Source organism: Epargyreus clarus, unplaced genomic scaffold (genome assembly GCF_041222505.1).
Source record: "Epargyreus clarus isolate Ecla_fem2 unplaced genomic scaffold, WU_Ecla_fem_2.2 ptg000005l, whole genome shotgun sequence".
Classification (NCBI taxonomy): domain Eukaryota; kingdom Metazoa; phylum Arthropoda; class Insecta; order Lepidoptera; family Hesperiidae; genus Epargyreus; species Epargyreus clarus.
This window is the reverse complement of record NW_027332213.1, coordinates 3485226-3511999: the sequence shown is the minus strand read 5'-3', so window position 1 is coordinate 3511999 and position 26774 is coordinate 3485226. Positions and strand designations below refer to the sequence as shown.

At 35.4% G+C, this 26774-nt stretch overlaps 1 protein-coding gene across 3 annotated transcripts in view; it reads left to right on the top strand.

Annotated features, from left to right (window-relative positions):
- The window catches only part of chp (leucine rich repeat containing G protein-coupled receptor chaoptin), a 74655-nt gene that overhangs the window by 21033 nt on the left and 26848 nt on the right, over positions 1 to 26774 (top strand). For all 3 annotated transcript variants that reach the window (XM_073093874.1, XM_073093875.1, XM_073093873.1), the window contains exon 2: positions 23126 to 23278. In XM_073093874.1, the coding sequence (XP_072949975.1) occupies positions 23276 to 23278 (3 nt within the window). In that variant the 5' untranslated portion in view covers positions 23126 to 23275. The remainder of the gene's footprint in view (positions 1 to 23125; positions 23279 to 26774) is intronic.

Here is a 26774-nt window from a genome sequence, read left to right as displayed (position 1 = left end):
TTGGCATATAAAGCCGTCCCGATTACCATTTGACAGTAGTCGCTAAATCTTAACGGAGGTCTTAAGGGTGATTTGAAAGTATCCGACATGGATTTAATGGTCAGATATTTACCCGTTGCTTCCTTTAACAAACCACATTGGAACAGTATGATATGATTGCAAATTTAGCTGAAACTAAAAGATAGACAGAATAAACATAATTAAATGTACTCAAATGTGTTTTTATAATACAGGAGTAGCAGACGAGCATGCGGTCCACCTGACGGTAAGTGGTTACTGCCAGACATGGACACCTGTTATCAACCCCAGATAAGATTAGATTTTTACCTGAGATCAGAAACAAATGCGTTGCCACGCGTGAGCACTGAGCTAGAATGTCTCGGAAAAGTTTATCTTCCTTAACAGACCCTTTCAATATCAAAATAGTGAATAAAAAAACCTTATAGAAGTAGTTAATATGACAACACAATTCAATATAAACTACGTTACGCATATTTCTGTAATATAATAATAATATTATTAATTCAACGTATAATATTTACGCTTCGCCGCGAGTCACAAACATATTTTGATTGTGTTCTATGAATCAGTAAACATAAGTAGACGCCATAGTACGAAAGCGAACGTAACATCTAGGTCCGTGGTTACGTAAGAAACTAAGGTCAACTGGCCCTCGCGTTTCGCGTAACCGTAACCTAGTATTTGTTACACCCGTATTACTACGCAATAAGGTCCATTTTATGTACATTTGAGAACAAACCCACGTTTACACTATTTACGAGTTAGAGACTCGGTGGTCCCCTGTTTGTGTCAAGCTTAACAAAATGAGTGTTTTCAACAATGCCGTGTTATTGTATTGTTGTAGTCTTTTTATTTGCGAAGAATGACTTGGATTTAGTGCGACCTGGATGTAAGTGAATGGAGATAAGAGAATCCACTTAATTTTAATACAGTTCAGGGTGAACATTTTTATATTCAGGAAGAATGTCATTAATTTATCGTACGTACGTAGTTCAACTGCCAGAGTAACTCTCATATTTATTCTACGGTTACTTAATATTCTCACTCTGAATTTGTCATCTCATGACTGCTATAAATGCATACTAATAAAATACAAACACCTAGACGCGCAAAATTGATCATTTTGATGTCTAATTGTGCATAAGGACTAAGTAAATAAGAGTGGTAAGTCAACTATACTTAGTGGAAGTGTTCCAACTTAGTTCTTAGGTTTTCAAAGCATATATGAGCAGATTAACTTCAAGAAGTAACTCGGGTATAATATTTGAATTGATTACAAATGCATATGAATGGCAGTGAACATTTACCGTGAGATATACTACATTTCCTATTTCTATTTCATTACAAAAAAAATATATGTAACAGTGACTGTCTACCATAAAAATATACTTTTCCGATCTGTTGCGAAAACCGCATATCTACTGTTGTATTACATAAAATAAAGTATTTATTTATTTATTTACTCTTTATTGACCATGTTAAAAACAATGTGGTGCAAAAGACGGACTTAATGCTAAATAGTATTTTCTCCCAGTCAACCATAGGGATGTGCAGTAAAATTAAAGGCAGTACAACTAGACTAAAAAAATGTACTAAAAAAAGTAATGGCATTTCTAGAGAAATTCTTATATACAATGACCTCTGACTGTCTTGGAAATGACTTGACGAAACCCGATTAGTAATTAATTTAGGAAAGAAATCGGAGATTGATGAAATACGCACAGAACTAGTCTAGATAAGAGTGTGTAGTCATTTGATTCGCAATCAATCAATGAACTAGACTGCCAAGATCCATTTACTGTGTTATATAAAAACCAATTATATATTCATTGCTCTATTATTCCATTTGTAGAGGTCTGGCTAGTAGTTCGCTTATTGTATTTACTCGGGAAGAGCCATGTTTTTTAACGTATGTACCTATGCATATCATTCAGTGACACCTGCGGCCCAAAGTGGCCCAAACGAATTGACGGATTTTAACATAATGAGGTTTTTTAATTCTTTTTTAATTATGGAAGTAGTAGTCGAGCATGCAGTTCACCTTATAGTAAGTGGCTACTGCCGCCCATGGACATTTGTAATCAACCCCAGATAGCGCCGCTACCCCAGAGGTCTAAGCTGGAATGCCTCGGAAAAGTCGGAACACAGCAGCGCCTAACACTGCTGTTATTAGGCAGAAATACGTGTGTCGGTGGTGCCACCGGAGTCGAACCACAAAGGGTTCTACCAACTTCAATACCTTCGGTATCTTTGGCTTCATTGAAATTATGGGAGTGACTATATTTTTAAGCAGTCGGGTTTTTGTTCTTTTAACATTATTTAAATGGCAGTCTCTCCGGGAATCGGATGCCAAACCTTTTGTCAGGCGTGTCAGGCGTGTCAGGCCTATAATAACTGTTTTTAACAAACTTGTTAAAGTACTTTTATTGCCGATAAAACTAGATATTCCTCTTGTTAGTAGGAAATGCATTGTTACACATTATTACAAGTACAGTAGTATCAATCGAAATGTATTTAATAACGATGGTTTACGATGATAGTATTAAATCCTGACCGATTTAACCGCAAAATGTTTACCAAAACGAAGCGACACGTTAACAAAAACGGCTCACTAGCGCCTCATGTGGAACCTTTTTGTTCAAACTCTGATGTATCCCTGAGCCCATGTTGCTTTCAATTGTCTAATGTGTCAACTGGATTGAAAGCCAGAGCTTCAATGTGTTTGATTTTGGCTGTTTCTAAAGGTTCGTGTTAGGTGCAGTTAGTGGAAACTCTTATTCACAAAAACAAAAAAATCTGTTTTGGCGTCTTTTCGATTTTCAAAATCGGAATGCCAGATATATTTTGCGTATCAAAATTCAATAAGTATATTATTACGCCTATTAAATAATAATCTTATTCAAATAATACTTTTATTTTTACACTTCATCAGAAAATAAATAATTAAGATAAGTATTGAAAACAAAAGATTTAATTATATTATGTAACGAGCATAAATATTACCAACACACATAAATGATTATTTTACATACCATTTTTTGACGAAAAGTAAAGAACTTTGGCCGAAGAATCAGTTCTAAAAGTCAGGTTTTTTGACTCACTAATTAGTATTACGATTATAAAAGCTTTTCTAAACTCATGGCTGCTTTTATAAACTCCAAAACCAAATCTACCGTAAAAATCCTATTCAAAGAGTGGTAGTGATGCCGCACTTGTTTTTCATTGTGAGTACTTCTGACATCACATGTATGTAATTAGCGACTTGAATGTACAGTATTTTCGAAATGCAAAATAAGTTGTTTTAACTTTTGTCTCAGAATAACTTCATAAAAACAGTCCTACTACAGGATCACAGACAGATGAACAATTACAGATTCAGAATCATCGTCATACGTTTCCCAAAGTCGAAAGTCAAAATGTTTGCACCCATCTATAATACTCAAACAGTTTGACGGATTTTAATTAATAGTTAATAAATAATTTACTTAAGCAGTCGTATATTTCCTTATATAATAATTACTATTATCTTGATTATATCAAACAGAACAAGACAATTAAATACATTTACAAAGTTGCATCTCCTGCAGTACACGTTCCATAATGTGTGTATAGCTTACTACGCTTGATAGATTTCTGTTTGAAGCGTTGTTCAGAGTAACGAGATTACATTGTGCTGTTCTGTTCTGATTGATGTTAGCTTGTAGACTGTATACAACATGGAAACTTAGATTATTTTGAACTGTAATGTTATGGTTATAATGTTACCTTTACAGTTTGTAATTATTAGAGATACAAGTGGCGCCATCTAAATATATATAACTCAAAGGTGACTGACTGACGTAGTGATCTATCAACACACAGCCCAAACCACTGGACGGATCGGGCTAAAATTTGGCATGCAGATAGATGTTATGACGTAGGCATCCGCTAAGAAAGGATTTTGATCAATTCTACCCCCAAGGGGATAAAATAGGGGATGAAAGTATGTATAAATCTTCTTAGTTAATAATATTACTTCGTAACGCGAGCGAAGCCGCGGGCTCGTCTCTTATAAGGTCAATGAATTTCGAAACAATATGATTGAGATAAATTTTAAAGAAATTGTTATAAAAATATACTAATACATAAAGGTAGTACACCTTTATATAAAAATGAAATTAAACTTTTTAGGCATATGAAGTTGAAAAGTACCACCTATTTTTAAGGTCACGTTAGTTTACAAAATGCCTAAGCACAGAAATTCCATTTTCTATATTCTTCTTTAGTTTGGGAACGATGGCTGTTTAATTTTAAGGAAAGAATCATTTAGATCGATACAGATATATTTTACAAAAAAAAAACGTAGATACACATAGGCAGAGTCGCTTAAAAACGTCATTTATTATAATAGTTTTTCACACACTAAATCTTCATTCGTATCCAGTTGCAATAATCTTTTGACCGTCGTACAAATTGCACACAAACCGCTAGCCATAAATTATTGCTGAATTGAATATTTCGCATTTGATTCCCTTTAACTAATTCGGGTCATACGACAGGGGGAGCTACGGGTGCATTGAACTTGTCTCTGCTAATGCTGATATAGGTTTAATTAGTCTTTGGGCTTAATGCGAAATTCGAAATTTTAGTCGAAACGCTTAATGCGTAACAAAGTATGATAAATGTAGGAGATAAGTTTCTACAAGTTTAGTTTTACTAGAGATTTAGTAATTACCAAATGCCTGCTAGTTTCTAATGGTATGGTAATTTAAATGTGTATTTTTATAATAACGGTATAATAAATTTATGATTTTATGTAATTATTCAACACAGAAAATAGTCCTAAGCGAGCATTTTCGGAATCTTGCCCAAAATCAGCAATAATATTTTGCGTGCCTGTTCTTGTATATTTGGTAATTTTTATATACATAAATACTATACTCTAAATATGTCCAAAATTCATTCTTAACGATAAAACTGAATATTGTTGTAAATTATTCTCACTTTCATTATTATTATGGTTATAAAGTAAAACTCCTTAAAAAGTTTAATTTTTAATATTATCATGAACCAATTTGGCTAGGTTCAAATAATGTTCGTTAGCGTTTGGCGATGTCATTAAATATTTAACAAAAAAATAAGTCGTGTCAGTTTCTTTCTATATGTAACAACATAATTTTTGCTCCAGCTTTCTACGTCATGTAAAAACTCAAACTGTAGAATAGCCATACTTTGGAACTTTTAAGTTCCTCGCCTGTAAAAATGCTAAGTCAGCCGTCCTATTTGTAAGCCGTTAACCTCTTTGAAAACCTATTCCCAATTCATAGACTAAATTAAGTTCTCTTTACGCTATCAGTACCCAAGATCCATTAAAGTTAGGCCCCACAAAGTCTTCCTCAGTTTCAATCAACTCTATTAAATGAAGTTCGTCAACTTAACCTGCTGTCAAATGTAAAGCCATAAGCGACAACCTATCAACAAAAAACAACAAAATAATAAGAGAAATAGAACCGTTCGTGACTCGACTGGGAGCATAATTGCTGCATTTATTTCTGGCTTATAACAATAGAACCTAAAGCTGAAATGTGATAAGAGATTCGTAAACGAGGCGTTTCAACTATATTAGAACTACATAGACTGCTAATAACATAATAGAACTAATATAATAGAACTGATATAAATAGATTTATTACTGTTTCCATGAGCGACAAGCCTATTACCATTCGTGGACAGTATATTACTTTAACTGTTTACATTTCGTGTAATCAGATGTTTAGATAACACAAATACGTTAAAAAAACTCGCTTATCGTTACTCGCTGTCAATGTGACGCGTCACTTACGTTGAGATTAAGCTGAACTCGTTTTCATAGCAAAATTGTCTATGAAGGTTCAACATTTACCTTTTGATCCGCCGTAACTTTTACGATCAAATAAATTGACCTTAATTCTTCCCTGAGCGGTTAATGAAGCTATCATATCAGTGAGTCGTTATAGTTATATTTTATGAGTTCTGAAGTGTGATGCTGTGGTGTAATGATTTTTTTTTATAATATAGGAGTAGCAGACGAGCATGCAGTCCGCCTGATGGTAAGTGGCTACTGCCGCCCATGGACATTTGTAATCAACCCCAGATAAGATTAGGTATTCCTACCTGAGGTCGGCCACAGATGCGCCGCTACCCCTGAGGACTAAGTTGGAACGCCTCGGAAAAGTCTGTATCCCTTACCACACCCTTCAAACCGGAACACAGCAGCGCCCAACACTGCTGTTATTAGGTAGAAATAGGTGTGGCGGTGGTGCCGCCGGAGTCGAACCACAAAGGGTTCTACCACCTTAACAAAAATAACGATTAATAATGATTAGGTGAATTTATTTTGCCAACGTCATACTTTCTTTCGAATTTATTCTAAAATTTCTTTTTAAAGGCTAACCGCTAACTTTTGAAGGATCTCAATTTTATGGAACTCCAAATGAAATAGGTTCTACCAGAAACCATCGCGGATGCGTCACCACGCCTGAAGACTTAAATGTCTTATTATGTAAGTTACCTACCCACTATCCATATCTTTCCACCGAAACGCAGAACCGCTTCACGTTATAAACCTTATGAGGTTTCCATAAAACAGAAGAAAGCTGACCTGCCCAAAATAACTCTCCGTTTAAGCTTATATTGTATTTGCATACTTATTTTAATTTATAAATTTAACAGCAAAATAACTATTTTACTAATTAATTTTAAAACTCAACTTAATTTTGTACCTTATACAAAACTACCAAATGTGACCTGACTTTGATCCAAAATGTTAAAATCAACGAAGTGTAAAATATTTTTTATATTTCTGTTTTCTGAAATATCGCAATAGGCATGAACAAAAATCAGCGTGCAATCCTCACTGAAATATCAATACAAACAAAAGCTTTCAGTAGATGTTCTCATAGAACTCCATTTTCCGTAAATATAAAACCAATACTACAACTCTCTGAATTATAAAAGAGATTCCTATTTATATTTGCACCGTTGTTAAATATTTTAGCTTTGAAGAAGATGCATCTGTAATTTAACTTTGATGTAAGAAGGCGAAGAAGAATTAATCCAAAATATAATTTAAATTCTATCTTTGGCGGTGAAGCGCTGTCAAACCACAGAGATATTTTTTTTATAATAAAACGTAGCTAACGAGCATACAGTCCACCTGAAGCCTGCCGGCTGCCGCCGCCAATGGTCATCCGTAGTCAACCCTAAATAGCATTAGATTTCTACCTCAGGTCGGCCACAGATGCGCCGCTACCCCTGAGGACTAAACTGGAATGCCTCTGCAAAGTATGTCGCCCTTACCACACCCTTCAAACCAAAACACAGCTACGTTTAACACTGCTGTTATTAAGCAAAGAAATAGATATTGCGGTGGTGCCGCTGGATTTGAATCACAGCACGTTCTACATTTAAGTATAGACCGCGTAAAACTGCTAGTCCGCTCTGAATATAGAAATGAATCGCGTCGCCATAGCCCATTGTATGACTACACCTGCTCGCAACAACTTTAGAGCGGACAAGCAGTTTGGCGCGAATCCCGAATCAGTTACACTTGTTAGCACCGTAATTCAAATCAGGACTAATCGTGAACACAATCGCGCCGTATTTCACAATCGTATCATTGTTCTTAAGATTTGACGCTCAACGTCGCACTAATTACGTCCCCATAAATCATTTTTATCGCCCTCGTTAAGTCATTTAGGGAAGTTTTCGCCGGGTTATTCCGCGGAGCGCAATTTCACGCGGAATTGAACCTTTTATATGAAATTCCTAGAGATTTTTTTCGTACATTTCGTACGTAATTTTGCCAAGAACCCATAAGTATGGGTGCTTCTAAATCTTTACTGTCATTAATATACTCCTGAGTGGCGTGTTGTGAAGATCGTTACGTGATTATTAGCTACCTTCGCAATTATGTTTAAATTGAAAATGTTCATAAATTTTCGCTTGCTTCAAAAGCGAATAAGGCATTGTGATGAAACCTACAAACGCTTGAGAGTTGCATGTATTATTTACAAAGATGTGTGAAATCTACTCATTTGCACTTGGCAAGCGTGCCGAACAATGATCAGCAATGTACAACAATGTTCAGAGCAATAACGTTTTTAATCGATTTCGAAAAGAAGGGTATTCTATATTCGTCTGTATATTTTTTTAATAACATGTTTTTAAGTGAAAGGGTACCTATGTGGTCTGAGAACCCATTACCACAGTAATTTGTCTAATAACATCATTTTTACGCTGTCGCTGTGTTCCGCTTCGAAGAGTGTGCTAAGCCTTAGCACACTCTTCTTTCCTTTCATCCCTTAGCAGCTAAGCTAAGCTTCTCTTAGCAGCTAAGGGATAAAGGGAGACATATTTTATCCAAGGCTTTAACTTGGTTATCAACGTATGTAGCAACGCATCTGTAGCTTACCTCAGGTAGAACTCTAATCTTATCTGGAGTTCATTACCAATGTCCATGGACAGCAGTAGCCCCTTACCATCAATGGACATACTCGTTTGCTACTCCAATATATTGAAAATTCATAAAATAAATAAAAAAGATCGTTTTCGAGAAGGTCAGTACCACTTAACTCGATTATCCCATTGATCTCGAATGAACTGAGTTGACACTGAACTGACTCTCGTGGCTCGCATACTCTGCATGAATCAATGACAATGCTTCGTTCAAGTTCTTAACGCCCATTATTTATATCTAACTAGCAGTGCCTGTGGCTTTGCCCGCTTAAAAAAATAACATGACATACTAATAACTGTGAATTTGTACCTTTAACAATTTAAAGATAAAATAACATTAATATTTGAGTAATAAAAAAATGCCTACCAAAGATGAAAATTTGATAATAACTTATTTACAACCTACAGATAGATAAAGCATTGAAAAGATTGATTATCTACAACGAGCATTAATTTCACATTATTAGACATTCACTTGTTATACAAAGAATTAGGTATCTATCTATATTACATTATATATGTTATATTGTAGAAATATAACTATTTTCAAATTGCATTAATAGTACTGCACACTATTATTATGTGCTGTCAGAACATATCCTAAGGTTAGTCCATGTTATATTATAGATAGATAGGGAGATTCAATTTAAATAACTGTCTTAATGACATCCTAACACGCACATAGTTATTATTGTAAAACACCAATTATTAAAATTATCACCATGTAATTTTAAATCAAGTAATATATGCAAGAATTCCGCGTAAACACGAGGACAAGTATAATAATAAATATGTATACTAAGAATATATTTACATACACAAGTAAATATGTACATTTATGCCGGGATCGATCATATAGGATTATACTTATTGAGTTTGGAATAATCGACAAGACAGCGTTAAATACTGGGTAGTGAAATGAGACATTTATGAAATACCAGTTTTTACCTGCGTCTTCGCTCGCGGGCAGAGGTTTTATCTATGGTTTGGTATGATAAGGTTCCCGTATATAAGGTACCTTTTAAGGTAACGTATGTCATTTTCTGGGACCCTGATAAAGTGGGTAAAAACAGTTAAGACGTGAAATTGAAGCAAACAACCAAGCTCACATTCGCATTTATAATATAAGTGAGGATGTACTACTACCATATGTATGTGTTAGGATGTGCTATCAGCCGTTACTACGTTATATATACTACGCTACGATTTTATGACGCAATCCTCCTATTTCTACCCTAACAACAGTTACATGACGCTACAGTACTATGACGATACGATGACGTCCTTCCTGTTTTCATTACGTCTGTTACGCTACGCTACGGTGTTATGACGTAACCTTCCTATTTCTGCCTTTTATTGACTGTGGTACTTCATAACATTATGATGAAACTTTTCTTTTGAAGAACTTTTGAGTAATTATACGTTAAGATGTTAAGCCGTAACCTTTCCATATCTGCTCTCTACCAGATATGCTACGCGGCAATGCTACGACGTAACCTTTCTATTTCTGCCTCTTTTACCTTTTACATTACACTACGATGCAATAACGCACCTTCCTATTTCTGCCTTATATTCGAAAATTGGATTCGTAGATTTGAAGTTTATCGCATTCAGACAGACATAGGCGGCTGGGGACTCAATAAGTATAGATATAAAATATAGTGTGATTAATTGAACATAACTATTCAATATTTGTATTTATAATATAGCCTTTTATTCAGATCAACTTAACCTAATAATATTTGTAAAACAAGTGGCAGGAATGATGTGGAACAGAGTGGCGCAAGATAGAGTAGAATGGAAAAGGTTGGAGGAGGCCTTTGCCGATTGGCAAAAAGATTTGCAGATTACGAAGAAGCAACAAATATAAAAAACTTCTAGTCTAGAAGTTTTTTTTACAAATATTTGTATTAAAACAGTCACATTATTTCCACAATTGAAGCATTGCGACATCTACATACCTGGAATTGTTTTCGACAAGGCGAACGAATTCAAACTCGTAATCAAATTACCTGAAAGTTTGTATGTTGCGTAATTTTATATGCATATTACGTGCAAATTCTCCATGTTGAACGTTATATTTGTAACTTTTGAACAAGCCTTGTATAAATCAACGAGGGACGCTAATTTCATTATAGGGACGCAACTGTTAGGGAAATTGGGAAGAGTCAAAGTTAATTAATTGTGGATACGAGTTCCAAAGTAATTACAACGGTTTTATATGGCGCGACTTTATTTGCAAAATTTGGAAACATTGCATGATTAATATGAGTAAGACTAACTTGATGATAATTTTATGATTGGATCTAAATGTTATATTTGACTGCAAATCTTGTACACATATGACTTTAAGAAATCCTGCTCTCCTAGACTTCTAGTATCCACTTCTACTATGTTTAGTACTACACTTAAGTGATAACTACGAACATAAGTAGTAGAATATAAATATCTAAAAAGGGGCGCTTCTCGTGGTTCCTCTTAGTTGCGCGTATGTACGATCGCCAAACTAACTACACTAGCAACAAAACTCGTGTAAGTTCATGTATTGACGAGAATAAGTAGGAGAATATGGGCGTTTCTCGTGGGTCCTCTTAATTGCATGTATCACAATAAATTATATACCATGAAAGGAGTCGTGCTTTTCGAACGCACGAAAAATAATATTGTGGATTCTACCTTGTAAAATCAACAACGCGTTTTGATCCGCTATGGTACCTTCCAGTATTGAAAGCCTGTGTAAATAAGGCAATCGGCTTAACTGAAGCCTTGCATTAATATCGGCTTTTAAGTACTGCTTTATGCTGTCAAGGATCGGGATTGATGACATCGAAGGGTAAATGACCGTAGTAAAAGTGGTAGAACCCTTTGTGGTTCGACTCCGGCGGCACCACTGCTACACCTATTTCTGCCTAATAACAGCAGTGTTAGGCGCTGCTGTGTTCCGGTTTGAAGGGTGTGGTAAGGGAGACAGACTTTTCCGAGGCGTTCCAGCTTAGTCCTCAGGGGTAGCGGCGCATCTGTGGCCGACCTCAGGTTGGAATATCTAATCCTATCTGGGGTTGATTACAGATGTCCATGGGCGGAAGTAGCCACTTACCATCAGGTGGACGGCATGCTCGTCTTCTACTCTTATATTATAAAAAAAGCTCTGAAATGGTAAGCAAATTAAGTAAACTATAATATAGTCCGAAACTGTTCTGGGTGGGAGGGGCGTCTATGGTCATCATAATGTTGCTAGATCGTCAAACAACCTAAAAAGTGGGAAATTGAAATGTCTATATCCATCATTACTCAACATATAAATAGTGCCATATTTTTTTATGCATGGGGTAGTTTTGTATTAAGAGGCGAGGGATGGGGAGGGGAAGAGCTAGGAGGGGGAGTATTGGTTTCAAATTGTACCGTCCTCAAATAAACGTAGGTATATAATATATAAAATTCTGTTACTCAACATGAATACTTTTATCGGATCAGTACGACTCTTATAATAATTACTGAATGCGATTGAAAATAACTTGATATAAAAACAACCTTTTTTGCACTAAAAATAAAATGATATTATATGCTGACCCGACAAACGTTGTGTTGCCATATAAATAAAAAAAATAAGGGTGAACAACCCTTATCACTTAGAGGTATGAAAGGGAATAGATAGTAGCCGATTCCCAGACCTACTGAATATGCATATACAATTTGGTGAATATCGGTCTTTACCGTTTCGGAGGAGTACGGTAACTAACATTGTGACACGAGAATTTCATATATAAGATTTATAATTATAATACTATCGTCATAAAAAGCTTATTTTTTAAATCATTTATTCATTATACAATACATAAAATATTATGACATTTCCTATAAAAGCAACCACTGACCTTTAAAATATTCAGTAGTAACTTTTCATAGTACGCTTCGGTAGCGCTGTATGCACGATTCTCAGCTCAATAGAACCTACACGAACAAATATTAATATTGCATGCCGGTTGCATGCAGAGCTTGTTTTAGATAACTCCCATGTTCTGATTTCATTGAATAAAGAACACTTACCTTCTGCAGTTATTTTATAACATTAATAAATGTAATTAAAATCATTTCTACGATGATAACCCCAAGTAGGTATAGTATTAATATGTTGTGATTTGCTTATGGAGTACCATTGGAACTTATTAAGGTCGCTTTTCATATCGCGCGTGCTTACGCCCTCACGCGCGTCCAAGTTTTCGTTCAACTTGTATCCTATCGTGTAATATGCACACCACACATACACGGATTGCTGCATAACTTCAGTGATTCATTATGCGTGTGAGACGTGCGTGCGGACATAAACAAACGCGACAGGAAAAGCGCCCAAAAACATGAACATCTATAATTATGAAAAATCTTCATAATTATAGATGTGTCTTATACGCAGGTAGTACCAGTGTGTTATCGTCATAAATACATTTGAGTAAAGTGATTTACGACGAAAATCGGTTGTATCACCGTCATCACATCAGTTTTATGCCAAAGTTCGTCGCACAACAGTTAACAGTTGTCTATGGTTGTCAGCTACAGGTCGAATTCTTCCAAAGAAACCTTTTGCAGCTATGAGATCTATTTTGATAAAAAATACATTCCTTTGCAAATGTCTAAATAAGCGAAAGAAATTTTAAAGAGTAACTCCTTAAAAAAAATAAAAAAAAAACAACATTAACAACCTTAAAAATTATTACAACAATATTTTTAATTATTACTGCGAAAATTGCGAGTTTATAAACTAGTTTTTATAGGTCACACCAGGCACATATTAAAAAATAAGTCAGTTTTAAATTAGCTTCGTTAAGGTGAAGAGGGGAGTCAAGCTACATTTTAGCCCTAGGTTTACTATTTACGAATAAAAGACATGCGATAAGCGAAACTTAGGTTAACATTATATACAATTAACTTGATTTTACGTACCTATATATAATTCTTACAGTATTGTCAAATCTATATCAAGACCTTACGTAGTATAAACATTACTATTTTTTACTTAATTGTAAAAAATTGTCAATAAATCGACTATTACTTTAGTAAGTCATTATTTCATTGCTGTTACTAAAATAAAATAGGCGGATACAAAGCGAAAAATTTTAGCTTTTATACCTCGACTATGACGAGTCATTTAGTATTTAAATGCGTTCCTAGATTTTATTTTCAGGGAACGTGATATTAAAAAGATGCATCTTTCGTCATTTAATGCGCGTATTCAAAATTATGATTATATTGTGCACTGATTTTGGATATTTCATATACCTATAGTTATAAAATAAATTTAGCTTTGGCGAAATGCGATTTTATTCATTTTGAAATTGAAATTCGTATTTTTTCTGTCTGCCTGGCGTTCACTCAGTTTACACGAATTAAAAATGTGTCATAGCTTTTTTTCTATAAATGAATGTTTATCGCCATCATCTTCCTTATTGCCTAATTAGGCACACAGCTCAAAATAATGAGAACATTAAAGACAAATTTGTGAAAAAGTACATTATCAAAAGAAATATCGACTTCCATTATTACCAGGCGCACATAATTGCGAAGAATTTGTAAATCGCCGCAAACACGTACCGCTTGCTCTACTTACCCTGACCTGTTAGTATTCAAGGTAAAAGAAATATTTCAAGTGGGATTTTATTTGTGTACGAATTGAACTTTGAAGCGTATTTTCTTTTACTAACGGATGATTCAATTTATTGGGACGATCTAAATAATATCGCATATATTTTAATCACATAGATTGATAAGAATTATTAATCTTTGGGTGTAGCCGTGATCCATTGGTGATATCAATAATAAATTATCAAAATAAGCAGTGAAAACATACTTCAGTCAACGTATTACTAAAGATCAACTCAAGGTTGATAATAATCAATAGTATAATAAGCCCCTGACTCTATCCCGTTACAAATAAAGGTGCTAAAATACATAATGCTAAAATAATGTTAAACAATATTATATCACTTTTTACACAAAGATAATGTAATCTTAAAATATTAATTTTATTAAATATTTATCCCTTTCCTCGGTGTCTAACTGTCTATAAGAGAATTTGCGAATTGATTTCCCGAACTATGAAAAGGTAAAACGTGACAAGAATTTTACGCAGACAAAGGGATTTTTACCCTCAAAATATTCAGAATTCCAGCGAGAAAATTGAAAAAACCATACGTGGGGAGCAGCAGGGCAGACCAAAATCAAATAAAAAAGGTATCTCGAATCGGAAAGCTACTAGGCAAACATGAGTTAACAAAACAAACTTCGTTAGGACTCCAGCAGACGTTCTACTTTTAAAATCAGCATTAGACGATTTAGTTGCTTTAGTGTAACAACAAAAGGCTAACGGCGCACATGTTCGAGCACCAGTCGCAGTCTACTTCTGACGCTCGACGTAGTAACTAAATACGACGTAGTAGCAAAACACGTGATAGAGCAACATTTATGCAGCTCAAACGCACGTTTACTCGTACAATACCGCGATTAAACGCAGCAACGCCAAAACGCGATGCAGCATTAATACAATCGCCCAAACGCGAATCGCGAAACGGTTAAATATACCGTGTCTGCTACGGCCGTAAATAAGCGCTGTCCAGTTCACACTTTTCAACCTGACCCGTGTTCAAGGCGAGTTGAAAAATGTGAAATTAACATACGGGTTAAATTTTACTATTTTCCGGCTCTTTATTATGAATTACTTTCGAATGAGGTTTTTATTGGCTTTTAATAGAGACGATGAATAGTATGTTGAGTCGCGTTTATTATTCATGTTTGCTTGGTAATTAATGAATAATAATATTATGAATTATCATTATGAATAGTTGAATGCACATCCTTTGTAATTTCAGTATAAAAAGGAATATTCAAATATTATGAGTAGACACTTTATCACAAGTTAGGTGATATGAAACTCTCAAACAATTTGGTTTCCTCAATTTGTTTTCCTTTACCGTTTAAGCACGTAATATCTCATTTATATTTATAAATGTATGGAAAATATACAAGTGCTTAATCCGAAGAGAACGCAACAATACATACGATTTTACTTAAAGATACATGAGAATTGGCTAGCCGGCAATATTCATGTTGCTAGGAATCGACCTAATTTCCTTGTTCGCCGGACGCCAATATGGATTTAGTCGGAAATTCAGAATTGCCTTCAATCGAGTATTCGACGTGCTTAGTGTCGATCACGTTTGGCTACCTTCATTAAAATTCTATGCTCTAATTCTATTACGGCAACTAATGAAATTTCGATCAATGTATGCGAGGGAAATTTGTAGATAGCGGTGGTTCATTCGAAAGAGGAGGGATTACTTTAGTCAGTTCCATTTTTATGTATAACCTGTGTACGTACAAAATTGTCTATGTTGTGCAAAGACATAAGTCAGTTCATTAGACGTATATATCTAGTATACATACAAATTGTCTATGCGGTGCTCGATCACTATCGAAGATGCGGTGTTACAAATATAGCCTACGTGATTTCCATAATTTCAATGATTCCAACGACATCTCATATTTCAAAATACGCCAAACCGTTTGGGTTACAGAGAAAACCAAAGAACGAGATTGACATACATACATACTCATGCCCAAAAACGCTTTGTGAGGCGGTAAAATCCTCTGTGGATCGACCGCGATGAAACCTACATATGTAATCCAACAGCTGTAAAAAATGTATCCATTTTTCTCGATAAGTTCACATTAATCTAGAATAATTCGAACTTCTTCACTATCGCTAATATGAATATATAAATCAAATTATCTTTAAAATTATCGTAAAAATAAATCTTAAATTCTTACTTAATCCAATCTTTGACCTTAAAATTCAACAACTCATTACTTCAGCATTAAAATTTTAGGTAATCCTTTGACAATTAATAAGAAAATGTGATCTCATTATCCCAGAGAAATCTCATTTACGATTAACGAGAGATAGCTTTTCATATTTTTGAAGGTCATTATTTATGTTACTCAGTACAAATTGAAGTCTTCAGTTATTCAACATTTTTATTTCTACTAAGTACTCTTTGAAGATATATTTTTTTAATTTCACTTTTTATTTCCTACGTATTGAATTTGTCGCATCAAAACTTGTAAACATACATACGCATACATACGAACGACGTTCATCAATGCAAAATCAGTGTTCATATTTTAAATTATTAGCTAGTATTTTTCAATATATTTATCAAATATACACTTGCATACAGACAATTTTATGGTATGTGGTCAATGCAACTCTTGGACTAAAATTGAAACTAGACCTATTGCCACTGAGGACTAAGTTGTCACGCCTCAGAGCACCACTACCTTACCACATCCTTCAAAGCAATCACATCAGCGCTTTATGAAGCAATTCCATTAACATCGACTAATCTAACACCACTGACATTAACTGACAGGAAGACAGAAAGCAATACAGTTAGATACGAGTAGTTCAAATAGATTTGTAAACTGCGATAGCGTCTTATCATCATGACGGCTTTGTACAGCCGAAGACATCACAGTGATTGGCAATACAATCAAGCAGAGGAAACAATTCGATGCCGGATAAGCCATACGTATATAGTGATTTCGCAATCAATATGCAATTAGCAATCGATCTAAATAAATGTATGATAGAGTATGCTTTAAACGGCAAACATGCTCACGATTTAAACCCAACATCGTCATTTGTTTGTAAGATTAAGATGGATTTCAAATCCTTTGTCGTTATATTGTTGTTGTTGCTTAAGTACTTTAAATAAATAATTTATCTATCTCTATCTATCTTAAATAGTTTTAAAAGGTTAGGGCTGCTGTGTTCTGATTTGACGGGTTAGGTAAGCGAAACTTTTCCGAGGAATTTCAGCTTAGTCCTCAGGGGTAGCGATGCATCTGTGGTCGACCTCAAGTAGGAAACAAATTTTATCTGGGGTTGATTATGGATGTCCATTAGCGGCAGCATCTACTTACTATCAGGTGGACTACATGCTCGTCTGGTACTGCTACTATATCACATAAAAATCTCGTATATCACATAAAAAATAAACGAGCTTATTGTCCAGTCTGATGGTAAATGGTCATTGCCACCAATGCCGACGGTAAAGAGGTACTCGCAAGACATCTGTGGTAGAGACTGATCTCTACCACAGATGTCTTGCCCCTCTTGAGGTCTGATCATCGCCTCATCATTATGCAAGTTAGCTAGCATCCACATACTTCTACTACACAAGAGTAGCTTCATAACAAACCGACAACTCTTTACCAGGACTACAGAAATCAATAGGACAGTTGGAAGGGATTCGTAAATTGCGATAACGCTAGTCATCGTTACCCCTTTGTACGCCAGACAAACAATGATTGGCAATCACATCAAGCAACCATCTATTCGGCATCGGGGTATATACATCATAAGATGAGTCTACAACGTTGAATCAATTGGATATTACAAATAATAAAGTTAATGAAAATAATTTGTATTATGCAATTTAATTATCGTCTTTTAATTCATGGGTTTTCCTCTTACAAAAAGAACGGTTTAAACCATAATTATTGTGGATTGGTAAACTTCATACACTTTTGCGAACATTTTTAAGAAATGTCAGATGTGCAGAATTTGTCACAATGTATACCTTCGCCTTTTAAATAACTTTGAGGTGCGAGCTTGGAATTCGACCCAGATCCCCGATTGCGAGACCAAATATGATACTGTTGTAAGCTAATAACAGTTCTTATTATGTTAGGATGATCGCTAGTAGCTATATAATTATCATGCGCGATTCCGTGATTCAAAAGCTATCAAATGACACAAAAGGCACCACTTGTGATCAATAGATAGCAGTCGTTAAATTGTGTGTTCGCCACCCATCAACTTGCAGTAATGTGGTCCAATGTGATTGAGACATCAGTAAGTGGGAAAGATCCATTTCTAGCAATAGGACCTAAAAATTCATAAATACTGAACACATAAACCAAAACTATTAGAAAAAAGTTTAATCATCATGCCTTTGTACGCCAGGATACAAATGTAACAATTGCTTATCCAATCAAGCAACGATCTGTTCGGTAGAGGCAAAAATTCTGGATATTACGGTAAAGGGGAATTCACATAGTGATGTTATAAGCAATGTTTAATTGGTACTGCCTTTTAACGTACGACTAGGTACCCTTACACACAGAGTAGATTTTTTTTTATGTAGCATTATAAATGTTTTTACTCCGTAGAGGGTAATATTATTCAAGCTTATGTATAGTCATGTAAATGTAAAAGGGAGCAAGCGTGTTTCTTGTTTTCATAATAACATTTAGTTACACGTCTTCCAAGGATTGATGTATACTCGTATTATATAAGAATTTCTGTCCATTAGCCCCATTGATAGATAGTGATGACCCATTTTATGATAGATAGTCGACGTCATATTACAAGACTAGTCGCCAACACGTCGCCATTTTTGAAAAGTACACTTGCAGTGACATCATATACATAGGTTCTTGTTTTTGTAAATAAAGTGAAACACAAGCACTCAGTCCACCTAATGGTAGGTAGTAACTGCCGCCATTGGACATCTGCAACCATAATTAAACAGGAGTTTTAGCCGAGGCCGATCACACGTGTTGCGTGACTCCTGAAGACTAAAATGGTCGCCCTATATGTAAGTCAGCTCGCACCAGTTGATGATGGAACGATGTACCCTTCCATCGAAACTCAGAAACTCCGTCATGTCTATGCCGATATCGAAATGAGTTCGATAGTATTATCTGTTTATTTGACGCGTGATAGCCTAGTGGTTAAGAAACTCGGCCTCTTGATCGAGGGGTCCGAGGTTTTAATCCCACGAATGCACCTCTGCTTCTTCAAAATTATGTGCGTATTGGAAGTTAATTATCACTTGCTTAAACGGTGAAGGAAAACATCGTGAGGAAACTTGCATACCTTAGAATTCTTAAAAAAAAGTTTTCAAATGTATGTGAAGTCTCCCAATTCGCACTTGGCCAGCGCGGTGGACTATGGCCTAATCCTTCCTATTCTGAGAGGAGACCCGTGCCCAGCAGTAGGACATTAATGGATTGATGATGAAGACGTATTATCTATTTAGTTAAATTAAGTATACTGATTCTACCACCGCTTAAATTACTGTACATTTATAACTGTCATTATTATTAAACTGAAAGATTGTAAAATAAAGACAGTGTTATAATACACGAGACTATAATACTTAGCTCATCCTATTATCTTAAAATTATACTGAGCTTTTAATGACGGTATTAACCTGAGAACCTTTCTAGGTTAATGTTAAAAAGTAGCTTATATTAATGGAAGTCCTAAGAGTAAGTCTTAAAATGAAAATGAGAAAGTAAGGACATTTTTACTTTTAGTTTTTTACATTAAAAATGTGGGTTCGTTTATAGAGACGCTGATAAGATATTACGACAGAATTAATTGGACATACAAAAGTAACTAAGGATGGTTAGGATGAGGACGTAACCAAATGGTCGGCCCTTTTCAGATATTCACGAACCTTTACTGGAGTACCAACCTTTACACTTTTACGGATCTCCTTTCAAAGGGACGACCAAAGCCCAGCAATGAGACAATAATGGATTAACGACGATGGTGTCTTGTCTAAGAATGAGACGAAACCTGCCATAGCCACTCTACGCTGGACAAGTGGAGATTGGTAAACTTCACACATCTATGAAACCTTTGTAGATAAGTCGGGCATTATCCTTCTCGATGTCCTCAATGCTTATAGTCGTGACCCCCCTCAACGGATCACCTTATCCCTATATTGCCCCAACGGTGCCGGTTCTAAGGAACGTGGATGGCTTCAAGCAGCTGTTAAGAGTGGTATGGATTTGATCCAACCAGCGCATCAAACCACGTCCTCGCGGTCTCTTCCCCTGGACTTTGCCAGTGATCTTGGCAAACTATCTTACCAAACCAGAACCGTTTACTTCACCATTGAATCATTTGAAAACTCATTTCTTATTTATAAGCTTCATGTTTAAGGTGGTAGAACCCTTTGCGGTTCGACTGCGGCGGCACCACCACCAAACCTATTTCTACCTAATAACGGCAGTCTTAGGCGCTGTTGTATTCCGTTTCAAAGAGTATGGTAAGGGAAACATACTTTTCCGAGGCGTTCCAACTTAGTCCTCAGGGGTAGCGGTGCATCTGTGGCGGACCTCAGGTAGGAATATCTAATCCTATCTGGGGTTGATTACAGATGTCCATGGGCGGCAGTAGCCACTTACCATCAGGTGGACTGCATGCTCGTCTGTTACTCCTATATTATTAAAAAAAGCTTTAAGGTTCTTTTCCAGACCATGTAAAAGTCGTAATAAAAATCTAAATTCCAGTTTCAAGTTCCTTTCTAATTAATTGTTAATTAATATTTCTGCATTATAAATAACGTAGAAGAACTCTTCATAATTGTATTCCCTACTTTTTTAGTTGTACGGCGTCTAAAACAAAAGGTTTGTGGAATAATTTCCTGAAAGAAAATAAGCACTTAGTGTTTTTAATTACGATTCTAATTAACGATGGAGGTTTACTTTGCTAAGGTTTCGACTGGTGTGATTTTCAACAGAACTTGTATAAAGGTGTATTGAAATCAAAGTATTCTTAGCCTATTAAGTTTGATATTACTTTCAAAAGTAATATCTACACTTGATTGTTTGGTAGTCTTCAGAGGTAGCAACGCATCTGTAACCAACCTCAGGTAGGAATCTAAGATCATCTAAGATTGGCAGTAAGCGGCAGTAACCGCTTAACATCAGGTCAACTGCTCGTTTGCTGCTACTAAATTATAAAAAAAAACTCTTTCAAAACAATAGGCAGCCATACCAAATAAATATTTACGATTAAGTTTATAAATTCTTGGCTATAAAGTCACATTTTTTATTCTCTATGTACATAGTACGTTAGGTTTTTGCAATAAATTGAGCGTCTACGAACCAAGGTTACGAATGCTGCAGTATTTTAAGTTAAAGCGAACGAATTGAATAAAATCTACGATCAGATTACATTACTGTAGATTTACTACACATTAGGGGCAATTCATTGTGTTTTTTCTTCGGCACGTACAAGGTCGTACAACCAATTCCAAGTTGGTCGGGTGTTACCGTAAAGATAAAGTAGGTATACAGTATATATACCAGTACAAATGTACCAGGAGTTGTAGAGCTAACCTCTGATCCCGGTTTCGGGTTCGATCCCCGGCCAGACAGATACCTAATTAATAGAGTTATGTTTCTGGGTCTGGGTGTTTGTGTATTTTCCTATGTGTGTCCATGGTACCCACGACACGGAATCCTGTTGTGGGGGCTGTGAGTGAAGCAAAGCGTTTTATTTATTTATTTTTCTATTGGGCTATATTGCAGTGTTGCAATCACAAATTGCAGCAAGATAATGTCGTTAGCAACATTGCAGAGTTCTAAGCAAGATGAAGGTGTGTAGTCTTTATTTCATCACTTTTATCTCATTTAAATATCTCGCTAAATACCTTAAAGGAAAAATCGGATGAAACTTTTTCTAAGATTACTCGTTCAGATAGGAAAGAATATAATAAATACGACCTTGATTTTTTTTTCGCAATTATTATGTGTAAAGACACGGAATTATATTTTTCCAAGATTTTATTCAAATATGATAATGATAAATGAATTTTAATTCTAAGCAGGATTTTAGTTATTAGTATTCATGTTTTTTTTAATTTTTAATCATCAAAGTGTGTATTTTATTCAATAATTGCATTTCATTCGTTCTTTGTTATTGCAAGTTGTGTGTTAAACTGTTTTGGTTTTTAAATAACAACCTTCTATGTTTTAGCTTTATTACTTTTTTCACTACTGCTTGAAAGTTTAACTCGTTCGTTCATATTTATTCATATTTATTTTATTCCTTGTCGTTTTTATAAAAAACATGATGAAACGTAATTAAAAATAAGCAACGGTTTTAACCGGCGGCCATCTCTACTTCAAAACGTAACGAATAAACATACCTACATGTGGTTACAAATTACATATTTTTCACGAGCTCTTGAATATCTTAATTAAATTTTCCAGTTAAACTACATATGTATTTTGATGTTATGTAAATGATCTGAATGTTTTATAATATTTTTTGGGTTACAGGCCACATGACACAGTGATCGCTATATCTGTATTACACTAGAAGGTCCTGGTTTTGACCCCCGACCAGACAAATATAAAAAAATGTGATGAGTGTAGGTGTTTACGTAATCGTATTTATGTGTAACTATTGTATCCACAATACAAAGATTCTCAGTATAAGGTTACTCTATTATAATATTTTTATCGTTAGTTCATCATCATCATCATTATTTGCCCACTGCTAGACACTGCCATACGGGTCATATTATATTATTATCCGACTGTGAAACATGTTTTTGGAACATACGTATGTATCTCTCATTCTTACAAATGCCTTAGAGCCCAAACGGCTTGAAGTATTTCCTTACATACATGATGCATTGTTAGACTTATCAAAATTGGGAATTAACCTAGAATATATTTTAAGCAATTCAGTTTTTGCCTTTATCATACTCTCTAGTTTACTTTATGTATCCAATTGATAAAATTTCAACACGATTTCTTTTCTTTTCAGATAGCCAACAACATCGTATCAAAAGTGACTTGTGAATAGTGAAGTGTTACGAAATCGAATTGAAATATCAAAAGTGATTCAGTGTAAGTGTTTACGCGGCCAAGTGACCCGGATGGGGTTTTATGGGGAAGTGCACTTATATTTACAACCATGGTAAGTGTTTATTATCTGTTAACGAGTGTTACAAGTGTTACGAAATTGATGAGAGCATTATTAATTTTAGATTTAAAAATTAGAAGTCCTCGATCAATCATAATGTTGGAATCAAATATGCTGATGAGAGAATTTTACTGTCAGTTGGTCTGCAATGTGCATGCTCTTTTACCACTTATATTAATTTGATAACGGGCCAACTGAATGAATAAAGTTTGAGATGTTAAGTACTTTTTTATGTAGTGAAATCTTCCATTGATACCAATTTTTGGAGCACCATATGTTTTGCTGGCCTTCTTCTTTGAGAAATACTTGGCAACACCTTCATTATGGGAGTCGGAGGAAGGAGAGGTAAATCCTCTTCACGGATATTTGGTGCTAAAAAAATTGGACAGTAATCGTACATATTGTAACAATAACGTATGCGTTCGAATTTAGTCTTCAAGTAATTGTAAACTGTAATTCTGTATATATCTGTAGTTAACCTTAAATAGAATTCAAACTAAGTTTGCAGTTGATACAAAATTACGGGAATAGTAGCAATCACCCATCATCAGATGAACTGCATTAAAAAGAAAACATTTATATCGCGTAGCAAGCTTCGTCTATGTATGTGTATATCGTACGTAGCAACTCTGCAAGTCACTGCAGTCAAGTACAGGCCTGCTTCAACCTTGACCTAGCGCTTACTCTAACTTTGTGAAACGTGGAAACAGTCCGTGGATAGCAGTTACCACTCAACATCAGATGAACTGCATTAAAAAGAAAAAAAACTGACATCATAGCAAGCTTCGTCTATGTGTATATCGTACGTAGCAACTCTGCAAGTCACTGCAGTCAAGTACAGGCCCGCTTCAACCTTGACCTAGCGCTTACTCTACTAACTTTGTTATAGAGCGACGAAACAAAAAGTACTTTTACTTCGTAATAATTACACTAATATGAAAAAATATAATATGTATCATGTAATACATGTATGTCATCCTTTTCGAGATGTATAGACAAAAATAGTTTTTTGGTATTTCGATATTCCTAAAACTTTTTTTTAAGTTTCTGTAATAAAATAGCAAATATGCACTAGCACCGAATTGTTATTAAATCGTTTACATCCCACTGCTGGACATGGTTATTCTCTTAGCATTTAAAGGGTTGAGGTCGTTGTCTACCATCCTCACCATATGTGGATTTTTTTTAATTACAGTGACCTCTTGGGGACTTCATTGTACATTTTACGTTGAATTTTCTTCGCACTTCTAAAAATGAGCCCTCTTAACGAGTTACGATGAATAGCAAATTACTTAGCCAACTCTGCTATTATTTACGTTAAATTGGAATTTAAGGTACAAAGATCATTTATCGTTAAGTCGAAACAATATTTCATAGACGGTATTCTCAATTTATTTCCTGAAGTATCTACCTGAAATACATTCAAATGTTTCGCTGAAAGCCGCTTCTACGGTCAAGGTCGAAACGGGATAAAACAAAGGGGTGGAAGGGGGTTGCCACCCTTACACGTGCAGCTTTGCATAATGTATGCAATGCTATCTCTTCGGTTTAGCAGGTATATTTGTATTTCTGATCTTGTTTCTTTGTTCGAATTTTAGTACGTTTTTATACGTTTTGGAGGTGGTAGAACTCTCTGATTCGATTTCGATGGCACTACCATCACACCTACTTCTGCGTAACAACAGTAGTTAAGTTGCGCTTAAAGTAACTGCGATCAGATTTAAGAAGTGTGATAAGGAGATACATACATACTTAACCGAAGCGTTCCTGACCTTAGACCTGAGAGTAACAATGCATCTGTGGTGGGTGATTTCAGTACCCTTACCATAAGTTTTTAAAACATCCCACAATTTTACGTTACGTTTACTAAATCCATTATTCTGTTCCGTTTGCTTCAGTAGACTGAGTAAACGTAACAATAAGTAAGTGCTCAAGTCTTTTTGTCTGCCTCACATGTTCGCAAAAATGAGAGAGAAAACTTAAAGCACCATTTTATCAATTTAGATATTTAATGTTACGTTACTGACACTTTAGTTCTGATACAATCCGATAGGGGCGCTGGCTGGAATTTGTATGGGCAAATATGTAAACAAATATCAAAACAGCCATATTTGTCAAAACGCAAAAATCATGGTAAGGGTACAGATGTACATGAGCGTCAGTAGCCACTTACTATCAAATGGATAGCATGCTTATTTTCCACTTTAACTGATAAAAATGTGCTTACCTACATAACGCGTTTTTATCGAATTGCTCTTTTGTATGACTTTTATATGTTCTTGATCCTTCTGGGTCTGGTACATAGAAGTTTCCAAGTTCAATCTCCAACCACATAGACATCCGAGTAATGCATTTAGGTTTCTATTCTAGAAATACATGTCTATGTGTTAGTTTTTAATAAAATAGCATTAAGGCCCTAGCTGAGCCAATTATGGTTACGATAAATGTCTCGCTACCCTGAGAATTAAATTGGAATTCCCTTTTTATATATTATTTTTATTTACCACACATTTCAAACTGTTCTAGTTTGAAATAAGGGGTCCCAACACTGTTATTATTTGTCAATCGAACCATCACTGACATCACTACAATTAGGTAGAAAAAGGTGTAGCAGCGGTGGTTCCGATATCGATCCAGTAATGGCTCTACCACTTTTCTAACTAGTACCATACTATACATACAAAAGTAATTTAGGGTATATTGTAAGTAGAGGTTAAAGTGTATTGTGATAACCCAAATACTTGAGAAGTAATGATGATTACATCATAAAAACACACTTAAACGTCCGTACAATACAATCATATCCCGATGAAAAGGCGTCGAGGATTAGACGGTTCTAACTGAGAGACATAAAGTTTAATGTTTCGCCGGATGGGACGGTGGCAATAAAATGGAATAATATTAATGAAATATTAACACGGTATATTAAAATGTAACGCGTTACCCCGTACCTTTTGCATATCAAGCTATCTGTAAAATTACGCAGTGTCGGGAGTGATTGGGAATTTGATGGGTGACCGTTAGTGGCTAAATTTTACGTGTGCTGCTGTAGTAAGAAAGACATGTTAGGTTGATTAAATAAAATTATTAAAAGTACTACCTGATTTACATACCTTTTTTTTTGTTAACGAGGGGGAATCTTCAAGGTACTCGGTGCCGTGGGAGCGACACAGGGTTATGTGGGACTGTTACCGCAATAAAACCCCCCCGATGCCCGTCTTCGGCGCTGCGTAGAAGACTTCGAGATCTCAAAACGAACGCAACGGGAGTCCTCTTAGCGCGTTGTCGGGCTACGTTCCATTTGTCCTTGGCGGGGTCGCCAGCCGGGCGGTTAGAGCTCCCACACTTGTGAGGAAACCTACATGCCTAAGATAATAAGTTCTCAAGGTTGCGTGAAGTCTAAGCCACATTGCACTTCTGTCACTGTAATCAGAAACCCGTGTCCAGCAATGGGCCAATAATGTAATATAACTTGAGTATTATTGCCTGG